The sequence below is a fragment of the Camelina sativa genome, chromosome 5 (assembly GCF_000633955.1).
Source record: "Camelina sativa cultivar DH55 chromosome 5, Cs, whole genome shotgun sequence".
NCBI classification, from domain to species: domain Eukaryota; kingdom Viridiplantae; phylum Streptophyta; class Magnoliopsida; order Brassicales; family Brassicaceae; genus Camelina; species Camelina sativa.
The window spans coordinates 24,739,012-24,764,029 of record NC_025689.1 but is presented as its reverse complement, the minus strand read 5'-3'; the positions used below and the strand labels follow the sequence as shown (position 1 = coordinate 24,764,029).

Sequence of the window (25,018 nt, the reverse complement as noted above, 5' to 3'; positions counted from 1 at the left end):
TTCTCCTCAGTATTGCTTCCAAGCTCCTTAAGCTCCAAAATCACCTGAATATGCATGAAAAGATGCAAATGCAATGCATCTAAACTATAATGCATGATTAGTGCTAAAGCTACACAATAATGGACTAAATGGATAGGAAAAGATGCAAAAGATGTGAATAAACTAAGGGAAAACAAGGTGAAATATATAAACATCAACACAATACATGACCTCCAATGCTAAATGGCGACTCTGCTGCCATTGTGGTAATTGGAATACTAAGAACATCACAAGCTAGAGAAGCCAAATCACCATAGTGTTGCCCGTTGCCTTTCCAATAGCTCAAAACCTCCATATCTGTAAAAGACCTCAAATCTAGCCTTGGATCTTCCAAATAATTTTGCAAATTCGACTTTGTGTTGTCAGAACCAGCTTGTATGCTCCTCTCAAGCTCAAACACATCCTGCATTAAAGAGACACTAATTAGATATTAAGAAGATCAAGTGGTGATTCATTAAGAAGACGCTAAATAAATGGAGAAAAATACTTACATAATTTGGATCATCCTCTAGTGGTGATTCATTAAGAAGATCAACCGGAGTTTGTGTTGTTGAGAAAGTTGAAGAAGTCCAAACCTTTTCTCTGTGTTCTTTGTAAAGATTCTCTAAATTCTTCACAACAACCTTAACCTTTTCTTCAGAAGTACTCGGATCCACTTTATCAAAAGCTGATTGAAGAATTTGCACCTTAACCGTGGATCTAAGATAGCTCCCATAGCTAGAATGATACTGTACTGATCCCAATATTTATCAAACTTCAACTGCATCTTCCTAGCCATCTCTTCTACTCTAAAATCACCACAAACTGCATAGGTCTTCAAAAGACGCTCAATTTTCCAAACTTGCAGAAAATACACATTCGATGTAGGATATTGACATCTGAGAAATAAGTAGTGATGGTACTAAATGGCTTCAAGAAGTCACAAATTTTCTCTCCACGGTCCCACTCATCCTTGGAAGGCGATGACTTGTAGTTTCTGTCACATTCTTTTAGACTAACAATTGCCTTGCGGAACTTTAAAGCTCTGGCAAGCATATCATATGTTGAGTTCCAGCGTGTAAGGACATCTAGAGATAATCCAGCACCACTTCTAATCCCTACACTCTCAATACATGCTGCAAATGCTTCTCTCCTAGAAGTAAAGAATTTGACAAACCTAACACTCTCTCTAATATATTTCAAAAGATCAGTAGCTACTGATAAACCTTCTTGCACAATAAGATTCAACACATGAGCACAACATCTCACATGGAAATAACTTCCCATCACACAACAATCCAATACCACTCATCATCTGAAGACAATGCTTAAGGATGTTTTGCATAATGTCATTATTCTTAGCATTATCCAAAGTTAAAGAGATATCTTCTCTAAACCCCACTCCTTCAAGCAACTAAGAATTTTATTAGCTAATTCTTCACCTGTATGTGGAGGTTTCATTTCACAGAATGCTAGAATCTTGCTGTTCAACCTCCACTCATCATCAACATAATGGGCGGTCAAGCAAATATAGCCAGTGAGAGTGCCACGAGCTGTCCACAAATCTGCTGTACAACATACTCTTCTTTTGAATCCTGCAAAAATCTTTTTCACCTTTTCTTTTTCCAATTCATACCTCCTAAACACATCATTCCCAGCAGTTTGTCTACATATAGGCTGACAGTTTGGATTCAAATACTTATCTCTAGCTCTCACTTTCTCATATTCAACATAACGGAAAGGCATATCATGGTATACAATAATTTCAGTAACCATTTCACGATCTACTTTCTGATCATACTCACTTGCTTCACTCACCCCTGGAGGTCTCTTTGGACAAATAGCTAAATGACGCTTAACAGATGATGTTCCTTGACTAGTTTCTACAATCATCTTCTTATTACAGTGAATGCAATGACCTCTATGTTTACCATCTGTTTCTAGTCCTGCTACTGGTATAAACTCTTTCCAACAATCAGACTTTAAGCGTTTATTAGAGTTAAATACCGTTTGGTCAGTAGTAGTCTCTTGAGTAGGCTGCGTTTCACTATGTGCTCCTCCTTGAGTTTCAGCCTCTTGACCATCTTCATTCATTGCATGATATTCATGCTCAGCATTTAAAGCTGCCATTGTCTCTAATGATTGTGAACAAACAAATTGATTACACCCTAAATCAAAGGCTGTAATTTAAAACCAATCCAGAAAATGAAAAATCAAAGAGTCGTACCTGCTTCCTTAACGCCGGAAAGGGACCTGATGCGGAGATGATGAGAACTAAGAACTAAGAACCCAAGTTGAAACAGAGCTTAACGCCGGAAAGGGACCTGATGCGGAGGTGATGAGAGGGTCACGAGAGAGGGTTATTGTGAATCTCTGACTCTGATCATAGACAGAGAGGACCTGAAGCTCTGATCATAACTTCGCCTCTTTGTTGGACCGCCGACGAGAACACAATGGTCTCTATCTCTCTGATCGAGTAGAAGCAGTTAGAGTAGGGTTATGTGAAACGGTGTCGTTTTGAGAAAAAAATTTAAGAAAAAAAACCCGATGGGTACCCATAATCTTATAGGGTAAACCCATGTAAGACCATTATATTTCGGGTACCCGCCCGTTTTTTACCCATTTTTTTCTGACTAAAAAACAGGTCCGAAAACTCTACATTTTATACAGGTTTCGGGTACCCACTCGGTTTTTACCCACTTTTAACATCCCTAGATGGCAGGATAAATAGTTCTATTTGACGTGTGTATATCCAGTTAGAAGTGAAAGAGGAAAGGTGTGGGAAAGATTATCAAGAATTGGAGTAAGTAGAAGAGGACCTTGGATGATGACTGGTGATTTCAGTGAACTGGTGGATCCCTCAGAGAAGACCGGAGGACCAAAACGACAAGATGCTGAGTGCAGAGACTTTAGACAAATGTTGAATGCTTGTGGATTATGGGAAGTGAGACATGCTGGATACCAGTTCTCCTTGTATGGGAATAGAAATGATGAGTTAGTTTAGTGTAGGTTGGACAGAACTGTTGCAAATCAAGAATGGTCAGAGCTTTTCCCTCAGGATAAAGCTATGTATTTACAGAAAGTGAGTTATGATCACAGTCCACTCATCACCAATTTGATTGGAATACATTGGAAGCCACGTGCAAATTTCAAGTATGACCAAAGATGGGTTGTAAGGGAGGGTTTCAAGGAGATGGTTGCAGGCTTCTGGATGCAGGGATCATCAAATGGTTATAAACCAATTGCAGAAAGGTTAGCTGAATGCAGAAAGGTTAGCTGAATGCAGAAAGTAAATCTCTAGATGGAAGCGAGCAACAAAACCAAATTCCAGAAGACGGATCCAAGAGCTGCATCATCAAATTGATTTGGCAACCCAGTCCACCCCTTTCAGACCAGAGGAGATAAAACTATTAAAACAAACTCTTAATGAAGAGTATAGAAATGAAGAATTATTATGGAAACAAACGAGTAGAGCATATTGGATCCAAGGAGGAGACAAAAACACCAAATATTTCCATGCCAAAACTAAATCTAGAAGAGCACAAAACAAGATCAGATGCCTCCTAGATGATACAGAAAAGGAGTGGTCTGCAGAAAAAGACCTAGGGATGGTAGCAGAAGCGTATTTTAAGAGACTGTTCACCTCAGAAGATGTTGGGTACCAGGTTGAGATCTCGACACAAGGGAGGAAGAGAGTTAGTCTGGAGATGAATCAGATGTTGCTAGGCCCATTTTCGAAAGAGGAAGTAAAAAGAGCAACATTTGATATAAATCCTAGGAAGAGTCCAGTTCTAGATGGATTAACAGGGCATTTCTACCAACAGTTTTGGGATTGCCTTGGGGACAGCATTGCTGAAATGGTTCAGAAGTTCTTTGAAACAAGAATTATAGAGAAAGAGTTAAACAGAACTAACATATGTATGACCCCGAAAAAGCTGAAATCAGTGAGATTATCAGAGTATTGACCTATCAGTCTATGCAATGTTGTGTATAAGATAATTGCTAAGATGCTTGCAAAGAGGCTGAAGAAGGTTCTCCATGTAATATCAAAAAATCATGCTGCATTTGTAGAGGGAAGGCTGATTACGGATAATATCTTGGTGGCTCACGAGCTCCTACACGCCTTGAACTCGTCTAACTCAAGCGTAGAGGAGTTTATTGCAGTCAAAACTGATATCTCCAAGGCCTATGATCGTGTGGAGTGGTCATTCCTTAAGGAAGGATTAAAGACTTTGGGTTTCGCAGAAGAATGGATAAACCTGCTAATGCAGTGTGTTAAGTCAGTAAGATATCAAGTACTGATAAACGGCACCCCTCATGGGGAGATCACCCCATCAAGAGGAATACGTCAGGGACACCCCCTATCACCCTACCTTTTTGTGATTTGCACGGAGATCTTGGTAAGAATGCTACAGGAAGCAGAAGATAAGAAGCAAATCACAGGGTTAAAGGTTGTCAGGTCAGCTTCTCCAGTCTCTCACCTCCTATTCGCTGATGACAGTATGTTCAACTGCAAACATGATGAGGAAGAGCTGAATCACATTGTTAGAATAATAGAGGAGTATAGCCTGGCATCATGTCAAAGGGTGAACTATCGAAAATCAAGTGTTTACTTTGGTAAGTTAATCCCAATGGAGAACCGAGAGATGATAAAGAAGAAGTTGGGGATTAGCCAAGAAGGGGGAGAAGGGTTTCACCTCGGACTACCTGAATCTTTCGATGGGTCTAAGGTTTTAACACTTAGATTTCTAAAAGAGAGGTTGAATCAGAAAGTTAATGGTTGGCAGAACAACCTGCTATCCCAAGGAGGTAAAGAAGTATTGTTAAAAGCAGTGGTGATGGCTTTCCCAACGGTCACAATGAACTGTTTCCTCCTCCCTAAAGCGGTTTGTAAGCAGATTGTGTCTGTATTAGCTGGCTTTAGGTGGAGAAACAAACAAGACACGAGAGGGATGCACTAGAAAAACTGGGAGCAATTATGCCGACCCAAGAATGAAGGAGGAATAGGATTTAAAGATCTAGAGGCGTTTAACTTAGCTCTGCTGGGGAAACAATTATGGAGAATGCTCACGAGACCGGATTCTCTGATGGCAAAAGTGTTTAAGGCCAGATATTTCTGCAAATCAGACCCTCTGAACGCTCCATTAGGCTCAAGACCTTCATTTTCATGGAGAAGTATTCACGCGTCACAAGAGCTCTTGAAACAAGGTGCAAGAGCTGTAATTGAAAATGGAGAAAGTATAGATATCTGGAAACATAGGTGGACCAGATCAAAGCCAACAAGTGGAATTCTAAAAGGAAAAATCATCTCTCTGCAGCATCAAAGCACCATCGCCTCTGTTAGCGACCTAATAGATGGGAGTGGTAGAGAATGGAGAAGAGACATCATTAAAATGGCATTCCTAGAGGAACTCCGTCTAGGGGGAAGAGAGATGAAGGATAACTTCACCTGGGACTACACAAAGAATGGAAGATATACTGTTAAATCTGGGTATTGGGTTCTCACTCAGATAATTCACAAGAGGAATAGCCCCCAAGAGGTTCTACAACCAAGCCTAAACCCCATCTATGAAATTTTTTGGCAAAGTCAAGCTAGCCCGAAGGTACAACACTTTCTCTGGAGATGTTTAAGCAATTGTCTATCAGTTGCAGGAAATATAGCCTATATGCATCTGTCAAGAGAAGCTGCATGCCCAAGATGCCCAGAGTGTAAGGAGAGAGTGAATCATTTGTTGTTCAAATGTACTTATGCAAGATTGGTGTGGGCTATCTCCCCGATACCGGGACCATGGGGTGGTGAATGGACAAAATCCCTATATACTAATCTTTTCTGGGTAATAAAACTAGCAGAGGAGAAAATGCAGTAAAAAAAGCGGGCTCAACTAGTGCCCCGGTTACTTTGGAGAATATGGAAAAACAGAAATGAGTTAGTATATAAAGGAAGAGAATATAATACTCTAGATGTCCTGAGAAGAGCAGTTGAGGATTGTGAGGAATGAGAAATTCGACAAGGAACTGAAGCTCGTGTAGCAGCCCTGAGAGTGGATAGAAGCATTAATTGACACTGGAGACCACCACCAAACCAATGGGTAAAACCAAACCAGTGGGGGCCAGAGCATTACCGAAGATAAAGACTATGAGATGGGTGATTCTTACTCTAAGCCGGTTTAGTTATAACAAGGTCGTATTTGAATCGGATGCTCAAGCACTTATCAATCTCTTGAGTAGCCACAAACATTGGCTAAGTATCAACCCTTCCAAGATATTCAAGGATTGCTCCACCGTTTTGAAGAGGTTAAATTCAAGTACATTCCAAAAGAAGGAAATGCAATGGTGGATAGGGTAGCAAGAGAAGCTATTACCTTTTTGGATTATGCTTCTAAGCTTTACTTGACAAAGCCTAGTTGGATGTATTGAAGTAAACATGAATTGTCTGTATTTTGGATAATGAATAGTTGAAGTTGAAAGAAAAAAAAAAAAAAAAAAAAAAAAGAGGGAGAAATGAATGAATCGAGCATTAGCATAGCAGTTGGCCCTAAGAGGGGAGTTCCTGTGGAGGCGCGGTTTGAGAAAAAGTCGGTGCCTGTGGTCCCTGAAACAGCTTCAACCTCTCAGGTTCCGATCTCGGAGAATGATCAGATTCAACATAGCACAAGTGCTGTGGGACTTACCTTTACTGCAGAGGAGCAAAAGATGCTTGATGATTTTTTGGGTCCTAATGTTGAGGAGGCTGTCGTTACTGGTAACTCTTCTGTAGAATCTTTGTCAGCTCTTGCACAAGGTGTGGACAAGAGGGTGTGTAAGGATTTATTTCCTGCTACTGGTGATGCGAATGCAACAGAGCCAAGTTCTAGGGTTTTGGTGCAGCAGGAGGTGCTTTTTTCGGATGATCTCAATGCTTTGTTAGGGCCTGAGTTCCCTTCTAGGGACACTCATACATTGNAAAAAAAAAAAAAAAAAAAAAAAAAACAGACAGGAAAGTTTTTACAGTTGTACTGTACTATTGGCATAAAATTTGTCATAAAGAGTAAATAAAATATTGAACGTCTAGAAAAAAAGAAAAAGAAAAAAAAAGAAAACCAGAGGTCTGAAACAGCACGTTTCAAGCATTTCTTCGATTTAACCTCAGAAATAAAATATCTTCAGAGGCTTAATACCGAAAAACTCGTCGTCTCTCTGCTCCAAGTAAAAACTTCAAGTCAATCATACTCATGGAAGATCGTCAAACCAACCAAGACGATGATGTTTTCTCCTTCTTCGCACCTCCTTACGAATCTACCTTCTCCGCCGCGACTCCGTCCACGCTTTTCAACCGTTCAGCTTACTCCTCTTCTTCCTCCGGCGACGATGAGGACTCCTCTCAGCCTTCCGTTGACGACAGCAACAAACGAATCGATTACATGATCCAATTTCTAGACCGGAGACTCAGCGAAGACGGTAATTCCGACGGGATCGGTGATAGGAATGGTACGGATAGGTCTGATTCTTTACCGGAGTTTGTTGGTAATTGTGGTGAATCCGGGATCTTTAAGGTTCCGATTAGGTCGGCTGTTCATCCGAGTCGGCCGCCGAGTCTTGATGTGAGACCTCATCCACTTAGGGAAACTCAAATTGGGAGGTTTTTGAGGACGATGACAAGTACACAGAGACAATTATGGACTGGAGGTGAGGACGGTGCGTTGAGAGTTTGGGAGTTTAGGGAATTGTATGGAAGTGGGAGAGGATTAGAGGTAGAGGATACGGCGCCGTATAAGGAGAGTTTGGGGAATGAGATTGGGTCTGCGGTTGTTTGTATGATTGGTGATGAAGGTAGTAGAGTAGTTTGGAGTGGGCATAGAGATGGGAGGATTAAATGTTGGAGATTGAGAGTTGATCATGGTATTGAAGAAGCTTTGTCGTGGCAAGCTCATCGTGGTCCTGTTCTCTCCATTGCCATCTCGGCTTATGGTGAGTGTGTTTTTATTGTAAGTTTTTTTAAATTTTACTTGTTTACTCAGTTTAGCTATTAGAATCTTTGTTATTACGAGTAGCTTTTTAAAGGTGAAAGGAGAAAGATCTCTGATGTTGACATCAGAGTATCTTATTGTGGAAGTCTTGGGTTGAGGACCAAAGTAGTCTTGGTTGCCAATTTCTGATTGTTATACTGACTAACACATATATAGGCTTTTCTAAATCAACCAGACAAGATGGCTGGAGTGATCATGTAATAGTAGTAGTTGTAAATTAGAAATAGCTTGTAGAGCCACAAAACAATCCTTCTTGTAATTACTTTCTTTGCCGCTGGACATTATTTCTTTTTCTTCATTCCAGCGTCCAGTAGCTACTTTCCTGTTCAGGAAAAAAAATGTTTTTCTTTAGCGTTTAACTGCCTATTGCTATTGACATCTCTATTTCATTCTCTTTGGTCAAAGTTTGAGATATCTTAACACAGCTTTTGTTATCAATTATCTAGGAGATATATGGTCTGGGTCGGAGGGAGGTGCTCTTAAAGTTTGGCCCTGGGACGATGCTCTTGGGAAGTCTCTTTCTTTGAAGATGGAAGTGAGGCACATGGCTGCGTTAGCAGTAGAAAGATCATATATTGACCCTAGGAACCAGGTTTCGGCCAATGGATTTGCTAATACATTAACGGCAGATGTTACAGTCCTCGTATCTGATCATAAAAGGGCAAGAATATGGAGTGCTAGTCCCCTGACATTTGCTTTGTGGTAAAGTGGATACTTATTTTTGTCTGATTTTCTTATATATCACCCTTTCTGAGTCGGATTGACCATCAAGAATATACCAGGACTATCCGAAAAAGTCTTAATGGGAATTATTCAATTTTGTCTACAATATTGCTTGCCAATTACCGTCTTAGTTTTTCAATTTCTGGCACACCGTTTAAGTTTATGTGTATAGCTTAGTGCTTCTTTTTTTTTGGTTCCATGGCAGGGATGCTCGCACAAGGGATTTAATCAAAGTATTCAGTATTGACGGTCAGCTCGAGCGAACTGACAATTCTATATATCCTGATTTTGGGACTGAAGAAGAGGGGAAGATGAAGATAACTGCTTCAAAGAAAGAGAAAGCTCAATCTTCTCTTGGTTTCTTTCAAAGGTCTCGCAATGCCCTTATGGGAGCAGCTGATGCTGTTCGTCGTGCTGCAACAAAAGGGGGGTTTTGTGATGATAGTAGGAAAACTGAGGCTGTTGTCATATCAGTTGATGGACTGATTTGGACAGGAAGTTCAAATGGTGTACTTATGCGATGGGATGGAAATGGTAATTGTTTGCAAGAGTACTCATACCAGTCCTCTGGTATTCTCTGCATGTTCACTTTTTGTTCTCGAATATGGGTTGGTTATTCCAACGGCACTGTTCAGGTATTGGACCTCGAGGGAAAGCTCCTTGGAGGATGGGTAGCTCATAGTGGTCCTGTGATAAAAATGGCTATCGGGGGTGGTTATCTATTTACCCTTGCAAATCATGGAGGCATTCGTGGATGGAATGTTACTTCTCCAGGGCCCCTTGACAATGTATTGCGAGCTGAGTTGGCTGGGAAAGAATTTTTGTATTCAAGGATAGAGAATCTGAAAATATTAGCTGGCACATGGAATGTTGGAGAGGGGAGAGCATCGACTGACTCACTTGTATCTTGGCTAGGCTGTGCTGCTACTGGAGTTGAGGTTGTTGTTGTTGGACTGCAAGAAGTTGAAATGGGAGCAGGAGTTCTTGCAATGTCTGCAGCAAAAGAAACAGTAAGCTTTCTTTTACCTACTATTAAGCAGGGAAAGTGTATTTCTTAAGGCATATGCCACTATCAATGCCATTGAAGTTCTACAATGACTTTCTTTTAGAAAAGAATGCACAGCATGAAAATATTTGGATTAACTCCCCTAATTGATTGGTCTCTGTTGTGCGTAATACTCGAGGCCTTCCCCGAGTAAAACATGCAGGTGCACATGCACACACACACACACACCCATCCTTTTTTTCATTCTCTTTCTGGTCACAAATTTTTAGGGGGCTAATTCTTATAATTGAAAAGCTATGAGCCTATCTGGAATTTGCGCCTCAGGTTTACTCCATTTCCCCGAATGCAGGTGGGACTTGAGGGTAGTCCACTTGGTCAGTGGTGGCTGGATATGATCGGGAAAACTTTGGATGAAGGATCATCTTTTGTTCGTGTTGGCTCTAGGCAGCTGGCAGGGTTACTCATTTGTGTATGGTTAGTATTTTGTTTTTAGTGAAGCTCTTCTTCTGTTCAATTATTGCGAGCATCAGTTGTCATATTGTGAGTTTGTGACAAATTATATTTATTGTTGTCTTGTTGAAGCATACTCCATGTTATATTGCTCTTGGTTCTCAGATTTCTTTGATTGTTATTTAATCTATGGAAAGAGTAATGATTTTGGTGTTACTTATCCTGCATGCTTACCCTCTGGGGAATATGTCTTACCAATTTCCTTTTTGTGAGTACTGGATGAATATGATAAATTCTTACAGAGTAAATAATTTTCTCAGGGTTAGACATGACCTTAAACCTCATGTGGGAGATGTTGATGCTGCTGCGGTTCCTTGTGGTTTTGGACGAGCGATTGGCAATAAGGTATGACGCCATATTTGTAAAAGTTGATCACAAATATTATCGACAATAAGAAAGATGTCAAAAAAGTGAAACAATGGATTATCTTAAACATTATCTGATGTTTACTTAAATGGTTCTTGCCCCTTTTCCATTTTTGTCATTTTATCTCTATTATGATCGCACAATTATTTTTCTTCAAATTAGGGTGCTGTAGGTGTGCGACTCAGAATGTATGATCGAGTACTGTGCTTTGTAAATTGTCATTTTGCTGCACATCTAGAAGCGGTTAGCCGGCGAAATGCTGACTTCGACCATGTTTATCGAACAATGACCTTCTCACGGCAGTCTACTTCGCTCAATACGGGAGTTGGTATGCTGCGAAATTTATTTCTATCATGCTGTGTTGCCTGCTCAGCTTATTACTTTTTGCCTATTCATTGGTCACTCTTGTTATTGGTCTCCTCCATTGCAGCTACTGCTTCATTTGGTGTTTCAGTGCCTCGCGGTGGCAATGTATGTATTTCCTTTGATTAGTATAGTTACTCTTATTCTTTTTCAGAAACTAATGTGCAATTCATTTAAAAAGTCTAAGAGCTGTATTTTCACAGGGTGTGGGTGTCAACACAGTTGAAGCAAGGCCTGAATTATCCGAGGCAGACATGGTCATATTTCTTGGAGATTTTAATTACCGTTTGGATGATATAACTTATGATGAAACAAGGGATTTCATTTCGCAAAGGTGCTTTGATTGGCTAAGAGAAAAAGATCAGCTCCATGCTGAAATGGAAGCTGGGAATGTTTTTCAAGGGATGCGTGAAGCAATTATTAAATTCCCTCCAACATACAAGTTTGAAAGGCACCAAGCTGGTCTAGCAGGTCAGTGACTTGCTTACACTTTGTTGCATCTGGTAGTGTTCAAATTGATACCAATTCCCTGTTATAAATCTCCAAAAAATAGAGAGTAAAATTGAAAGCATTATGAATTGTGAACGTCCAAGTATTCTCTGCTAGCTAGGTAGCCCAAAACCCAAAGGTCATAATATGAAAAGTTGTGTGGATTTCTGTAAGTACTTCTGAGAAATACTACAAATAAGATGAAGTTACTCTTGCATCTACCTAAGAGCATTCAAAAATATATTCACACTTTTTCTTTCATCTGATGGGAGCCAAGTTCTGCTGGGTTCTGTGATATGGTCGTGGGGTTCTTGTCAATTGTACTGGGAAGATGCTAGATCTCTGATTACTATACTCAGGGTTTTTGGGATTTTAAGGGCATTTAGTTGCTGAAACCATATTTGACGATTGAAGCTATGTTTCTGCAGGATATGATTCAGGGGAAAAGAAGCGGATTCCTGCCTGGTGTGACAGGATTCTATATCGCGATAACAAGAAACATTTGGGAGCTGAGTGCAGTTTGGATTGTCCAGTGGTGTCTTCTGTATCACAGTAAGCCTCCTGTCTTTTTCCTTGGAAATGCTCAGTAAGTTTCCTGTTAGTTACATATAGGCAGGTTCACATTACGAATACATCGGTTTTATTTGGTCAGTAGATTTTGAAGAGTGTGTCATTCCTCAACTGATTCACGGGTTGTAGCTTCTTAAACTAAATGGCTATATCAAATTATCAGCTTCCTGTTTTTTTTTCCCTATTCCTTCAGTTCTGCTACTCCGATTGCAATATTCACCAACCATTCATATGTTCTCTGAAGCTTAATCTGCCTATGATGACTCCTAATCGGAACATTTTGTGAATTGCATTTTTCTTTGTAAAACTAACTTGTTTTAGAGAAAAGGAATAGGTGTCGACAGAATGTATATGACTTCTATCTTACATGAGTCACTAAGGCGAAGAAACATGGCATTTATTAGATGTTCTTTCTTATCAGTTTAAATGCTTCTTTGCTCGGACATTAATGTTACTTTATAATCTCAGAGACTGAGGTGTAGAGTCCGTGAGACACAGAGTTGAGTAAATGATGATTTTATGTGATACTTTATAACTTTTATAGTATAGTCATAACCCTTTTATTGATAAAGGATTAAGACTTACGATTCTTTTTTTTTTGTAAGGTATGATGCCTGCATGGATGTGACAGACAGTGACCACAAGCCTGTTCGTTGTGTATTTAGTGTCAAGATTGCGAGGGTCGATGAATCAGTTAGGAGACAAGAATTTGGAAACATCATAAACTCGAATAAGAAAATCAAGGTCATGCTTGGAGAGTTAAGCAAGGTTCCAGAGACAATTGTCAGCACTAATAATATAATTCTCCAAAATCAGGATTCAACTATTCTGCGTATTACAAATAAGAGTGAGAAGAACATCGCTTTCTTTCAAATAATTTGTGAAGGCCAAGCCAAGATTGAGGAGGACGGTCAGGCACACGATCACCGAGCAAGAGGCTCTTTCGGGTTTCCCCAGTGGCTGGAGGTTAGTTGTTCTTTTACGCTTGCAGCCTAGATTCTCACTGTCCTGTCTTACTGTTCGTTTTTATAAGAAGCAACACTTAACTGGCATGTCCGAGAGAAGTAACTAAGCAGAAACGTGAGCTTGTTCTTTTGATTTCTAAAAACTCAAAAAAGTTAAACTCGTAAGTAGTTACCGTAATGATAGACATCATAGCTGCAGATATGGTACAATCTGGCCTTAATCAGATCGGGCAGAGAGGATGTGTGTTGTTGTTTAAATGCCTCGGGGGTGTTGAATATGGGTTTCGGTTCGGTTTTGTTGGGTTTTTGGTTTTAGAAAATAGTTGCCAAAGTAAAACATAATCTTGTATGTGTAAATTTGGTATGGTCTGTGGTTTTAGATTCAGCTGTATAATAAAGTTCTAACCCAATTAAGGCTCTTTGGTTTTGGAGTCAGGTTTTTTGTTCGGATTGGTTTTGTTTTTCAGGAATGAAAACCCCTTAGTAATGCCATACAAGTTTCAGTTCGTAAACATTAAGCCTCATATGTCTGCCTTTGCATATATCATGTCGTGGTTCTTGAGTTGAGAATATCCTTTGGAATCGATTTCACTAAATATTTATGTTTTCTTAAACAGGTATCCCCAGGAACTGGAACAATCAAGCCAAACCAAATAGCCGAGGTTTCAGTCCATCTCGAAGACTTCCCAACGGTAGAAGAATTCGTGGATGGTGTTGCTCAGAATTCATGGTGTGAAGACACAAGAGACGAGGAAGTAATATTGGTCCTAGTAGTACATGGAAGGTTCTCGACTGTGACAAGAAACCATAAAATCCGTGTGCGTCACTGCCCTCGTGGAAAGAAAAAATATGATGACGATAGACCCAAATCCTCGGGACAAATAAACGCTCTCCATCGCTCCGATTATCAACAACTAAGCAACACTCTAGATGTGGTTGAGCAGCTAAGGAACTTGCACAGTCCATAGATCCAATTCAAAGTGTACAGTGAGATCAAGAGAAGGAGAATCGAAACCTCCAAAGTAATTCGTAACTCGTTTTCGTGTGTTTTAATTGAAAAATTTGTGTGAAAAGAGGAAAAAATGAGATTAGCTTCTTACGTTTTTTTTTGTTTTAAGAGGCTAATTATGTTATGCAGGGGATATGGTCTACCAAGTGTTATATTATTTCTCTGTATAAGTAATGTATTTGTATAATGTAACCTTATTGCTTCGGTAATTCTCTCTCAATAAGCATTCTGATACTTCTACTATGTACGTGTAAACGAAACTCTTTTGATGAAATTTAATTTTAGTGCCTTCGTTTTCTTACTTTATATAGCTGTGTAAGTTTAAACAATTGTGCTTAATGTGAACAACCTTTAAATGAAGTACTAAGTAAGCAAGTAGTCTCTCTCAATAAGCAATTATGCTTAATGTGAACACATAATATGATATTTAAATTTGTAATTAAGTCATACAGATTACAGAGCGAGAGTTGAAATAGAAGCCAAATCGAGGGATTTTTGGGTCGATGATTTTATAAGTTTTGTTCTTTGTTTTAATAAGCAATGCGATGCTTAATATTCCACTAAGCATGTATGATATATAGGTCTACTGAAAAGAACAAAAACCGAATAAGGAGTTTCCAATAGTATACAATAAGCTTAAACAATGATCGTTGAATTTTTGCAAGCCATATGAAATTTATTAAAGTTTTATTCCATGAATCACCACCATATACATATATGGTTATTCGACATATATTTTTGTTTTCTTCGTGACCGATGAGTTATCTAATAACCTACTACTAAAGCAAAATGAGTTCTCCTTTATTTTTGTCTTGATTTTCTATTTTTCTTAAAAGTACCCTTAGTATTTATATAGATACATTTTGTGAATCATGACAGCATTTGGTCACAAGATGTAGGATGAAATATATGTCTTTTTTTATTTTATCATCTCCGACCAATATCTTTTTTTTTGAATGAATGTAAAATTTTATTCATCAAAAAAGCCGTTTTCTCTTTACATCAAATGTAAGCTGGGTTTAAGCTTTGTTGAAAAGCATACATTAGTTAGATTCTAGTGGTGGACCATAGGGTGAGAGCCTCCCTAGATGAACGGTTTCCCGAATCTTGAAGGAGCAGAAGCTTGTTTCTGATGGTTCGATCAATCCGTTGAAGCAGGGTAGTGGCAGGTACAGGGGATTCACCATGGCGACGATTATTGCGTTCAAGCCAAATGGAGTGGAGGGCAACCTGAAGAGAACATCGTAGTAACAGCCGGAGATTGTTGTCAAGGGTTGAGTTCGAGGAGAGGGTCTTAATGGATTCCCAATCAGATGTTGAGTGAACCCCAAGGAACCCCGAGGTGAGCGCATGCCAAATCTGATGCGAGTAAGAGCATTGGAAAAAGATGTGAGATCGAGTTTCCAAAGGTGCCGAGCAGAACGAGCAAGAGGAGTCAACAGACTGGTTCCACTTCAACATTCTGTCTCCAGTGGAGAGTCTATTAAGCATGCCGAGCCAAGTCAAAAAAGCATATTTTGGGGTTGCTTGAGGAAACCAAACACCCTCTGCCCAGTGTTGCACATGCATGGTTATGCGCAACTGGAGCCAGGTGTCTCCGACCAATATCATCTTGTAGTTACATATGAATATGATTTAAATCATCCATATGCTTCGTGAATGTGTGATAAGAACTTATCTAGACTTTTCGATCCCCATTGATTAGTAGGATATGAAGTGGTGTCTAACCATTCAGATCGTTAGTATGCATCATTTTCCGATTATCTTTCAAAACCGGTGGATCGGTTTTGTTGTAATGTCTTAAAATTCATAATTGAAAGAGTGGTTTTTTTTTTCAGCGATTCTTTACAATTAGTACAAAAATATGTCTTTTAAAACACAATTGAAATATACGCTTTTCTAGTCGTCGTATTCATTTTTAAAGTATACATTAAAACAAGATGTTCATTACCAGAAATGTGTATGTACACAAGAAAAATGATATCATGTATCTTATGTCTTCAATGTCATATAGATATCAAGGATGGTAGTGGCACTGTGTTTATGTTCAAGACATCAAGAGTTTGACTTATACGAGAAAGATTCTATCTCTAATTTATGAATGTTATTTCACAAGATAATGCATCTAAATTCTTTAAAATTTATCCATATGAAGCTTACAGAATTGATATCATCTAAAACAATACCATTACATGATTAGTGAAAATGATGGTCAATCTTTTTACCATAACCAACTTTTAAAATTTTGTATATTTGATGAATTCATATCGTTATAATTAATAAATTATTAAAATCTCGCATTATTTATTTATTTATTAAAAAAAATAATGTATTTTTCTGTTATATGTCAAGTAACTATCAAATGATCCTTCAACATTAATCGATTTTTCTGTTATATCATTTGTTTATAATGTCATTTAAATAAAAATAGCTTTGAGTCTGAATTACACTTTGGTAATTTTTTTCATTTGCCAACCTAAACAATCTCTAGTTTCAAACCAAAATCTGATCTATAGGACATAATTATTGATCAAAATTTGGTTTGGGGCTGGAAATAGCTTAGGTTGAAGGTTTTATGAATTATAAATCGGAATGCGGACTCAAGGCTATTTTCATTGATTTTAAATGACATGATAACTAAATTAACTAACGATCATGATTGTAAATTTATTAATGTAATTACCATTATAAAAAGCGACTAAAGCTCAAGATCACTTGATAATTACTCGACTTACAATAATAGATAGAATGATTATTCAACGTTACGTACGGAGGCTCCAAAAACTACTTGGAAATCAAGCAACTCGTTTTCAAATACCTTGAGAGATATAATATGGTGACGCCCGCCGTTTGCTTCATACTTTGATTCTTAAACCACAAAGAATCCTTCTTCTCTTTATCCAAGACCCTAGCAAACTTATATAAATACACACGTGGCACACTTCTACTTTTTCATCAGAAAATACAATAATCTTAAACTTTATAAAATCCTTCCATTAAAAAAAAAGAAACACAAAATATGACATTCTCTCTAAGCCTTGTTCAGGTCTTTAGCATCGTTACAACAATCATTATGTCCCACTTTGGTAAGTCTGACGCAAGAACAAGTCTTAACGTTCTGAGCTTTGGCGCAAAACCAAACGGAGTGGTAGACTCGGTAAAAGCTTTTTCGGATGCATGGGATGCCGCGTGTGAAGTGGCAGACTCGGTCGTGATTTACGTACCTAAAGGAAGGTATTTGGTTAGCGGAGAGGTTCGGTTTGAAGGAGAAAGTTGTAAAAGCCGCGACATAACATTAAGGATTGACGGAACTTTAATTGGTCCGCAAGACTACAGATTGCTTGGGAAAAGAGAAAACTGGTTTAGTTTTATTGGTGTTCACAATGTTACGGTTCTTGGTGGTTCTTTTGATGCTAAGGGATCAACCTTGTGGAGCTGCAAAGCCAATGGTTACAACTGCCCTGAAGGTGCAACGGTATGTGTTACAAGTCTTCAATTTATCCATTTGCGTGTTTTTTTTTCAATAACATGCATTATGCGGAATTGAATTTTACCGATGACATATAGACAACACTATTACAACTACGAGGCTACATGTCCCAATAATTTATGCATTTGCTTGAAATTGTATGAAAACAAAAAATTTGTTTACGAAAATATATATTTTAATTTTTTTAGTAATCACAAAAGAACACAAAAAAGCAAATCAAGATTTAATAAAGGCTATTTAATGTAGACATTGAGATTCATGGACTCGTTCAACGTGAGGATCAAAGGAGTATTGTCATTGAATAGCCAATTGTTCCACATAGCAATAAACCGTTGCAGAAACATAAAGATTGAAGATGTCCGGATCATAGCACCAGATGATAGCCCCAACACTGACGGCATTCACATCCAGCTATCAACCGACATCGAGGTCCGAAATGCTTCTATCAAAACCGGAGACGATTGTATCTCGATCGGACCGGGTACAAAGAACCTTATGGTAGATGGAATCACTTGTGGTCCTGGACACGGAATCAGCATTGGGAGCTTAGCGAAGTCCACAGAGGAGCAAGGCGTGGAAAACGTGACTGTGAAGAAGGCTGTGTTTGTACAAACGGACAATGGACTAAGGATAAAGTCGTGGCCACGATATAGTAACGGGTTCGTGGAAAGGGTTCGGTTCTTAGGGGCTCTTATGGTCAACGTTTCTTATCCTATCGTCATCGACCAGAACTATTGCCCAGGCGATTCTTCTTGCCCTTCTCAGGTCCGTTTCATATTTATAACTCAAAATAATTATGTCTGATTTTAAGAAATAATGAGTTTGATTGGTAACTTTTTATATGATTGTTACCAAATCACAAAAGCGAGAAAATCAGCAAAAAAAAAGTGGTAGTGAAACTTTAATTAAAATATGAAAACAAAACTTTTTACAGGAGTCGGGAATCAAAATAAACGATGTAATATATAGCGGAATCATGGGAACATCAGCCACAAAGATTGCTATAAAGATGGATTGCAGTGAGCGAGTACCATGCACTGGGATTCGAATGCAAGCGATTAATCTAACTTACTATGGTGAAGCAGCAAAGACTTCTTGCATAAATGTTTCTGGTAAGCAACTTGGTTTGGTTACACCTAGTGGATGTCTCTGAAACTCTATACGTTTGCTCAGACCAAGATTTGTAGAATAAAACATATGACATTGGTAAGTTGTACATAATATATTTGTATGTGCATCAAAAATTCATTATTTTTATATACTTTGTTACCCTTGTAAATGATTCTGTGTACAGAACATGTGGTTGTAGTACCTACTGATTTGTAATTAAATAAAAAAAATAAAGGAGCTCAATCTTTTTACGCAAACGAATCATTGCTGCAGTGCTCATATTATAAAGTTAAGACATTCAAAAGTATATACTTGATATCTTCTGTGTTGACTTGTACAAAGGTTCAAGCAAGGCCTAATAGACGATGTGGTCTTTACCTTATCAAATATTCATTATAAATAAGATGAGTTTTGTATATATATTATGGTGTGGACTTGTTTCCTCTGTGAATGACTAGTTTATTTGACAACACAACACATAGGGTTATAGAATTATAGCTTGTGAAGGATAACAGGAGCACCAAACTGTGGGTTAATGGTCATGGCTTCGTAAGGTGCGTGAACATAGGAAGGAGAAAGCTCGAATGAGAATCTCTGTAGAATCAAAGCCATTGCCATCTTTGCCTCCAATAGAGCAAAGTTCTGGCCGATGCATATCCTTGGTCCCCAGCCAAAGGCAAAGAAGGAAACTTGGTTCTTTGTTGCCTTTGAAAGACCGTCTTTGAACCTCTCGGGCTTGAACTCTGCTGCATCGTTGCCCCACAGGTCCCGTTGGACTAGCATAATAGGTAGACTAATCTGAGCCCCAGCTGGTAGTGTCAAGTCTCCTAGCTTCATCTCTTTGTCAGTAGCTCGCATCAGCTGAACTACTGGAGGATATAGCCTTAGGACTTCATATAATATCATTTTCATCTGCAAGGGATCAAATAATTCAGCAAAAGTTAACAACACACAACAAAAGTATTGATACGTTTTAAATTTGATTTTACATACAACTTTGAGCTGGTTAAGGCCTTCTGTATCTGGTTCTTTATCGCCGAAAAATTGCTTCACTTCTTCTCTTGCACGATCCTGCCAGTCTTGGTGTTGGCTTAACATAACCATTGTCCAAACCAGAAGTACTGAGGTTGTCACCTGCCCGGCGATATAAAACAACTTGCACTCTTCTATTACTTCCTCAATGCTCAATCCATTTCCTTTCGCTTGACCCATATTTGATTCAAGAAGCATACACAACAAATCGTCGTTTGGTGCTTCCCCAGCTTCTCTCCCCCTTACCCTTTTGTTAATGATCCCTCTCAGTATAACTTCGATTTCTCTATATGATGCTTTCATCCTTCTATTAAGCTTCGTTGGGAGATAACTATGCAAACAACAAAACAGAACAGAGAATATGGTTCATAACACCTAATAGCTTGTAGGAACAGAACACCAAAATAGTTCTATCTTTCTTTACCTATATCCAGGGACAGAACCTTTCCGAATAGCTTGTAGAACGAGCTCAGCTAGTTCTGTCTAGAGCTCAAATATCCTCTGTCCTTCTTTGTAGCTGCTACCAAAAGCAGTACGAGAGATCACATCTGCAGTCATATTCACAAGCCAAGGCCAAACATCCACCTCACATGGAAACCCTTTATTGGAAACTAACTTATCCCACTCGTCAACAACCTCATTGCAGCTCTGGTGAAACGCTGGTACCATATTCTATACATAGAAGCAAAAGGCACATGATATATCATGGTTTTTGTGGTTTTTAACCATGATATAAGGAGTCTTTTAGTGTCTTTTCATTTGTTTCTAGATTGTTTTTGAGTCTTTACAGGTTTTAGCATGGATGGAGCAAAGTGGAGCGATTTGGATCAGTTTGGAGCAATAATTCGGAGGAAAAGAACTTGGAGTCAGAACAGAGAGGGAGTGTCGATCGACACTGCCTTAGCATCGATCGACACCCTCTTTAGGCGATGAAGAATCACAAATTTGGAAGTTTTACAAATCTGCCTCAAAGTTTTTCATATTTGCAACATAAGTCCCTAACGTGTTTTAGGACATATATATATATATATAGTTTTTAGGTTTCCCAAATCCTTAAGTTATTTTCTATAGAGTTTTATTTTTCCTGCAACCCTGAGAGATTTTTGAGAGCTTTGGAGAGAGAGATCAGATCTGCTTTGTAGAGAAGAATTCTTGAACTCCTTCTTACTCTTTTTAATCTCTATTGCTTATTATTCAGAATTGTTTATCATTAAATATGTCTGAGTAGTTTGCTTGTTAGGTTTAGGGTTTTTCACAGGGATTTTATGAATTATTAGATCTGTTTATTTAGGATTCATTATCTGGCTAGATCTTCATCTTAGGTTGTTCTTCATATTAATTCTTGATTGATCACCTAGAATTAATACTTTAGGAAAATAAATTGATATGAGAATATAATTGATTTTCCTGATAAAACCTTTTGATGAGCAAAATTATTTCTTGCAAAGAGATTTGATTTAATAATTTTGTGAACAATCTAAACCTGATTTTATTGCTGATTTTTAACCTAGAATTTTACAAAGAGATTTGGATTTTCTGGTTTTAAATTTAGATATTATTTGCAGTGAGAACTGATTTAATTTACAAAAGTGTTTAGAGTTCTAGATCTGTTCTTAATTGTTTGAATCCTAATTTATTGATTGATTTAATATTTCATAATTTCCTGAGAAATTCCCTAGGCCTAGCTTTTTGATCTTCTGAATTTACAACAGCTTTTATTTAATATTTTGCATTGCTTTTATTTTAATTCAATTTAATCTGTTTAGCATAATTATAAAACTCTATAATTTATTGTGTAGTCTTGAGTCCTTGTGGAATTCGACCCCTAAGTACTGCAGTGATCTCTTAATTTGAGAGAGTAGCTCTAGGGTAAATTTGAGCATATCAAATTTTGGCGCCGTTGCCGGGGACTCTTTGATCTACCATTAGATTTGAGTTTTAGATTTTGTCTAAATTTTTCTTTTTATTTTCAAACTAACACGCTTTTGTTTTCTTCTCTCTTGTGTGTTTCAGGTGTATGCCTAATAAGCCTAACACAAGGAGCAACAACACTGGTCCAATTCTGAAGCTTTCAAACCAAGAGTTGGGAAAACTTGAGCGTGAGAACAGAAAAGCAGCTAAATCTCTGAAGATGGTTAATACGATCATTCTGATGCGTGATGAGGCTGGTGTTTTGAGGGATCAAGAGGGCCATTTGCGCAATGAGCAGGGCCAAAAGCTTGATGCAGAAGGAAACGTGATTCCTGAACCTGTTGTCAACGAGCAGGCTGTTGTGAACCAGCAAGCTGGTGTCGTTGATGATCCGGATCTTGGTGTCGATCGACACCAACCAGGTGGCATCGATCGACACCCACCTGCAGACGTGCGTGGAGCTGCCAACCACGTACAGAACCCCGTTCGACGACAGGAGAACAACCGGGATCTGATCAGGACCATTGCTGACTACAATCGGGCTGATCTGGTGTATGAGAACCGGTCTGCTATTGTTCCTCCCCCTTTTCAGAGGAATGATTTTGAGTTGAAACCTGTGTACTTTCAACTAGTTGGGCAAAGACCTTTTCTGCTTTGCCCAATGAGAAGCCCTTGGATCACATTGAGCATTTTGAGGATCTGGTGACTAGCATCAAGGCTAATGGGGTGACTGAGGACTACATCTTCTGCAAACTCTTCCCTTACTCACTTGCGGGAGAGGCATCTCAGTGGTTGAAACAGCTGCCTGCTGGATCATTGACAAGCTGGCGTGATGTCAAAGTGGCTTTCCTCAACCATTTCTATGATGATGCAATGTCAGATGAGTTGAGAATCAAGCTGTCTTCTTTCAAGCAAAGACCAGATGAAGCCTTCAAAGCAGCTTGGGTGAGATTCAAGGCTTACCAAAGGGACTGTCCACACCATGGTTTCTCAAGGGTTCAATTGCTAAGTATCTTCTTCAGAGGGTGTGACTGGGAGTATCAGTTAGCTTTAGATGCTGCAAGTCATGGGAATTTCAAGACAAGAATGCCAGAAGATGCTGAATTGTTGATTGAGAACTTAGCTGCTAGCAATAGTACTAAGAGAGCAGATGCTGAAAGGAAGAGATTACATGGAGGATATGATTCAAATCAGCTAGCTTCTGTTAATGCTAAGCTTGATTCAGTGCACAATCTTCTTGTGGGAAAGAAGTCAGTCCAATTTGCTGCTGAAGTTGAGACATTTGAGCCAGAGCCAGAGAATACAGAGGAGAATGTCAACTATGTGTATGGAGCTGGGTATCAGGGAAAAAGATTCGGTAATCAGCAAGGTAACAGACCTTACAATGGTGACCAGAAGCAGCAACAGAACAATGGCTATACAAGGACCTATGGGAACTCATCCTATCAGTCTCCACCTCCTAAGAATTCTTCAGAGAGTAGAATGGAGGCCATGCTTGAGCAGCTTCTACAAGGTCAAGAGAAGTTGACAGTGACATTCAATGGGAAGATTGACAATGTCTACACTGAGCTGAATGGGAAGATAGAAGCATTGAACATTCATGTCAAAAAGTTAGAGAATCAAGTTATTCAGACTGCTGGGTCTGTCAAACAACAAGAAGGTTTTCTTCCTGGAAGAACTGAGTCAAACCCCAAGCATGCTTGTAATGCCATATCTGTGAGGGATGAAGATGATGTTGAAATTGCTTCTGCAGAAAACGAAGAGAAATTGACCAATCTCTCGGTTTCAGATGATGGTGTCGATCGACACCACCTGGGTGTCGGTCGACACTCCTCTCAGACGAACCCAGAAACTGCAAAATCTCAGGTTTCAGCTGCTGAAAGGGTCTACAAGCCTAAGATTCCTTTTCCCAAGCCAAGAAAGTCTAAGCAAGAGATGGAGGAAGCTAGATGCAAAGCAATGATGGACAAGGTGATGATTGAGATGCCATTGATTGATGCAGTAAAGCTTTCACCACCACTTAAGCGCTATGTCAAGAGAATGGTATCGAATGGTTTGAGCCCTGAAGAAGGAGCCTTGCTAACTAAGGATGTTAGTGCAATTCTGTTAAACCAGCCTCCACAAAGGTAGAAAGAGAAGAAACAGGAGGTGGTTTCTCTAAGGAAGTGAGTGCAATCATTCAATGTAGGACTGCTAAGAAGTTATCAGATCCTGGAAGCTTTGTACTTGATTGCTTAATCTCAGCAGGAAGGTTTTCTCACTCACTTTGTGACCTTGGCTCTAGCATCAACTTGATGCCACATTCTGTTGCTGTGAGACTTGGGATGACAGAATTCAAGCCAACTCAAATTTCTCTAATCCTAGCTGATCGATCCAGAAGAACTCCTGAAGGTGTTTTAGAGGATATTCCAGTTAAGGTTGGCAACTTCATGATTCCCACTGACTTTGTGGTGTTGAAGTATGATACAAAGCCTAAAGATCCTCTCATCTTAGGAAGATCTTTCTTGGCTACAGCTGGTGCCATCATTGATGTGAAGAAGGGACATATAGCATTGAATGTGGATGGTTTGAGTTTGAATTTTGAGATGGATAAGCTGAGAAAGGCTCCTACTATTGATGGACAGACTTTTTCTGTTGAAAAAGTTTCTGCAACACGAGCATCAGACTCAGTGTCGATCGATCCCACCAAGAGGGTATCGATCGACACCCCTCCACGACCGCGACAAAACTTGTCCAAAACTGATGCTCCAAGTCAGAAACCTGCTCCCAAACAGAAGAGTCATCAATCCACACTCCAGAGCCCTCAGGTAAGGCAAAGGTACACCTCTTCTGCACCTAATCCTCCTCCTATCATCAACAAGAATTTCAAAGAGAGAAAAACTATTTTGCAGTTAACCAAGCCACGAGATTATCGTAGAGTGCTTGTTTCTTCTGTTGATGATTTTGCAGAACATAAGAGAAGCACACCCATCCCTAAATCCCACACTGGTCCTGTTCCTAACATCCTTGGCAAGCCTCATGCACCTAAAGCTTATACACCACCTTGGATGAAGAGGACCTCAATGCCATGTTCTGATCCTCCGGATGCCTGAGCTCCAACACAGTCAAGCTAATGACTGAAAACAAGCGCTTAGTGGGAGGCAACCCACTGGTAGGTTTTCTTTTTCTTTTGATTTTGATTTTTATTTATTTTATTTTTATTCTTGCTTTCCTCTTACTTGATAACACTGGGGACAGTGTTGTTTAAGTCTGGGAGAGGTTAGTTACTAACTATGATTTCTGTTTTTGAGTTTCAGTTGTGTCAGTCAAAACCATAAAGTTTGAGTCAAATTTTTCAAAATTTTTCTTTTTGTCTTTGGGAATTATGATCTTGATTAATGATTTCTCTTATTTGGCTAACACTCTAATGATTATTTGTTTATGCTTGATCTCAGAACTGAAGCTTAGAAA

At 39.0% G+C, this 25,018-nt stretch overlaps 3 protein-coding genes and 1 pseudogene across 4 annotated transcripts in view; 2 read left to right on the top strand and 2 right to left on the bottom strand.

Annotated features, from left to right (window-relative positions):
• The window catches only part of LOC104789553 (zinc finger BED domain-containing protein DAYSLEEPER-like), a 4,040-nt gene extending 1,892 nt beyond the window's left edge, over positions 1–2,148 (bottom strand). Inside the window, exons 1-4 of the mRNA XM_010515232.1 lie at positions 1,461–2,148; positions 916–1,244; positions 531–767; positions 211–442 (exon numbers count right to left, since the gene is read on the bottom strand). Of these exons, the coding sequence (XP_010513534.1) occupies positions 211–442; positions 531–767; positions 916–1,244; positions 1,461–2,148 (1,486 nt within the window). The remainder of the gene's footprint in view (positions 1–210; positions 443–530; positions 768–915; positions 1,245–1,460) is intronic.
• LOC104787548 (type II inositol polyphosphate 5-phosphatase 15-like) lies at positions 7,119–14,326 on the top strand. Of its 2 annotated transcripts, XM_010513151.2 has the most exons (11): positions 7,230–7,965; positions 8,471–8,726; positions 8,953–9,757; positions 10,103–10,227; positions 10,524–10,608; positions 10,792–10,957; positions 11,060–11,100; positions 11,196–11,463; positions 11,910–12,033; positions 12,657–13,017; positions 13,634–14,326. In XM_010513151.2, exons 1-11 carry the CDS (start codon positions 7,230–7,232, stop codon positions 13,982–13,984), a joined length of 3,318 nt encoding a protein of 1,105 aa, XP_010511453.1. In that variant the 3' UTR covers positions 13,985–14,326. The 2 variants fall into 2 exon arrangements, with proteins under 2 accessions (XP_010511452.1, XP_010511453.1); XM_010513150.1 differs by having other exon boundaries at positions 7,119–7,965; positions 10,792–11,100.
• LOC104787547 (polygalacturonase-like) lies at positions 16,999–18,668 on the top strand. Its single transcript, XM_010513149.1, has 3 exons — positions 16,999–17,500; positions 17,762–18,280; positions 18,450–18,668. Exons 1-3 carry the CDS (start codon positions 17,045–17,047, stop codon positions 18,666–18,668), a joined length of 1,194 nt encoding a protein of 397 aa, XP_010511451.1. The 5' UTR covers positions 16,999–17,044.
• Positions 19,118–25,018, bottom strand: part of LOC104787545 — an 8,098-nt pseudogene continuing 2,197 nt past the window's right edge.

Excerpts from the sequence above, each read along its gene's own strand:
- LOC104787548 (XM_010513150.1), top strand. The coding sequence starts at position 7,230 with ATGGAAGATCGTCAAACCAACCAAGACGATGATGTTTTCTCCTTCTTC. Across the intron at positions 11,464-11,909 it reads GCACCAAGCTGGTCTAGCAG|GATATGATTCAGGGGAAAAG; the intron begins GTCAGTGACTTG and ends ATGTTTCTGCAG. Across the intron at positions 13,018-13,633 it reads GGTTTCCCCAGTGGCTGGAG|GTATCCCCAGGAACTGGAAC; the intron begins GTTAGTTGTTCT and ends TTTCTTAAACAG.
- LOC104787547 (XM_010513149.1), top strand. The coding sequence starts at position 17,045 with ATGACATTCTCTCTAAGCCTTGTTCAGGTCTTTAGCATCGTTACAACA. Across the intron at positions 17,501-17,761 it reads ACTGCCCTGAAGGTGCAACG|ACATTGAGATTCATGGACTC; the intron begins GTATGTGTTACA and ends TATTTAATGTAG. Across the intron at positions 18,281-18,449 it reads ATTCTTCTTGCCCTTCTCAG|GAGTCGGGAATCAAAATAAA; the intron begins GTCCGTTTCATA and ends AACTTTTTACAG.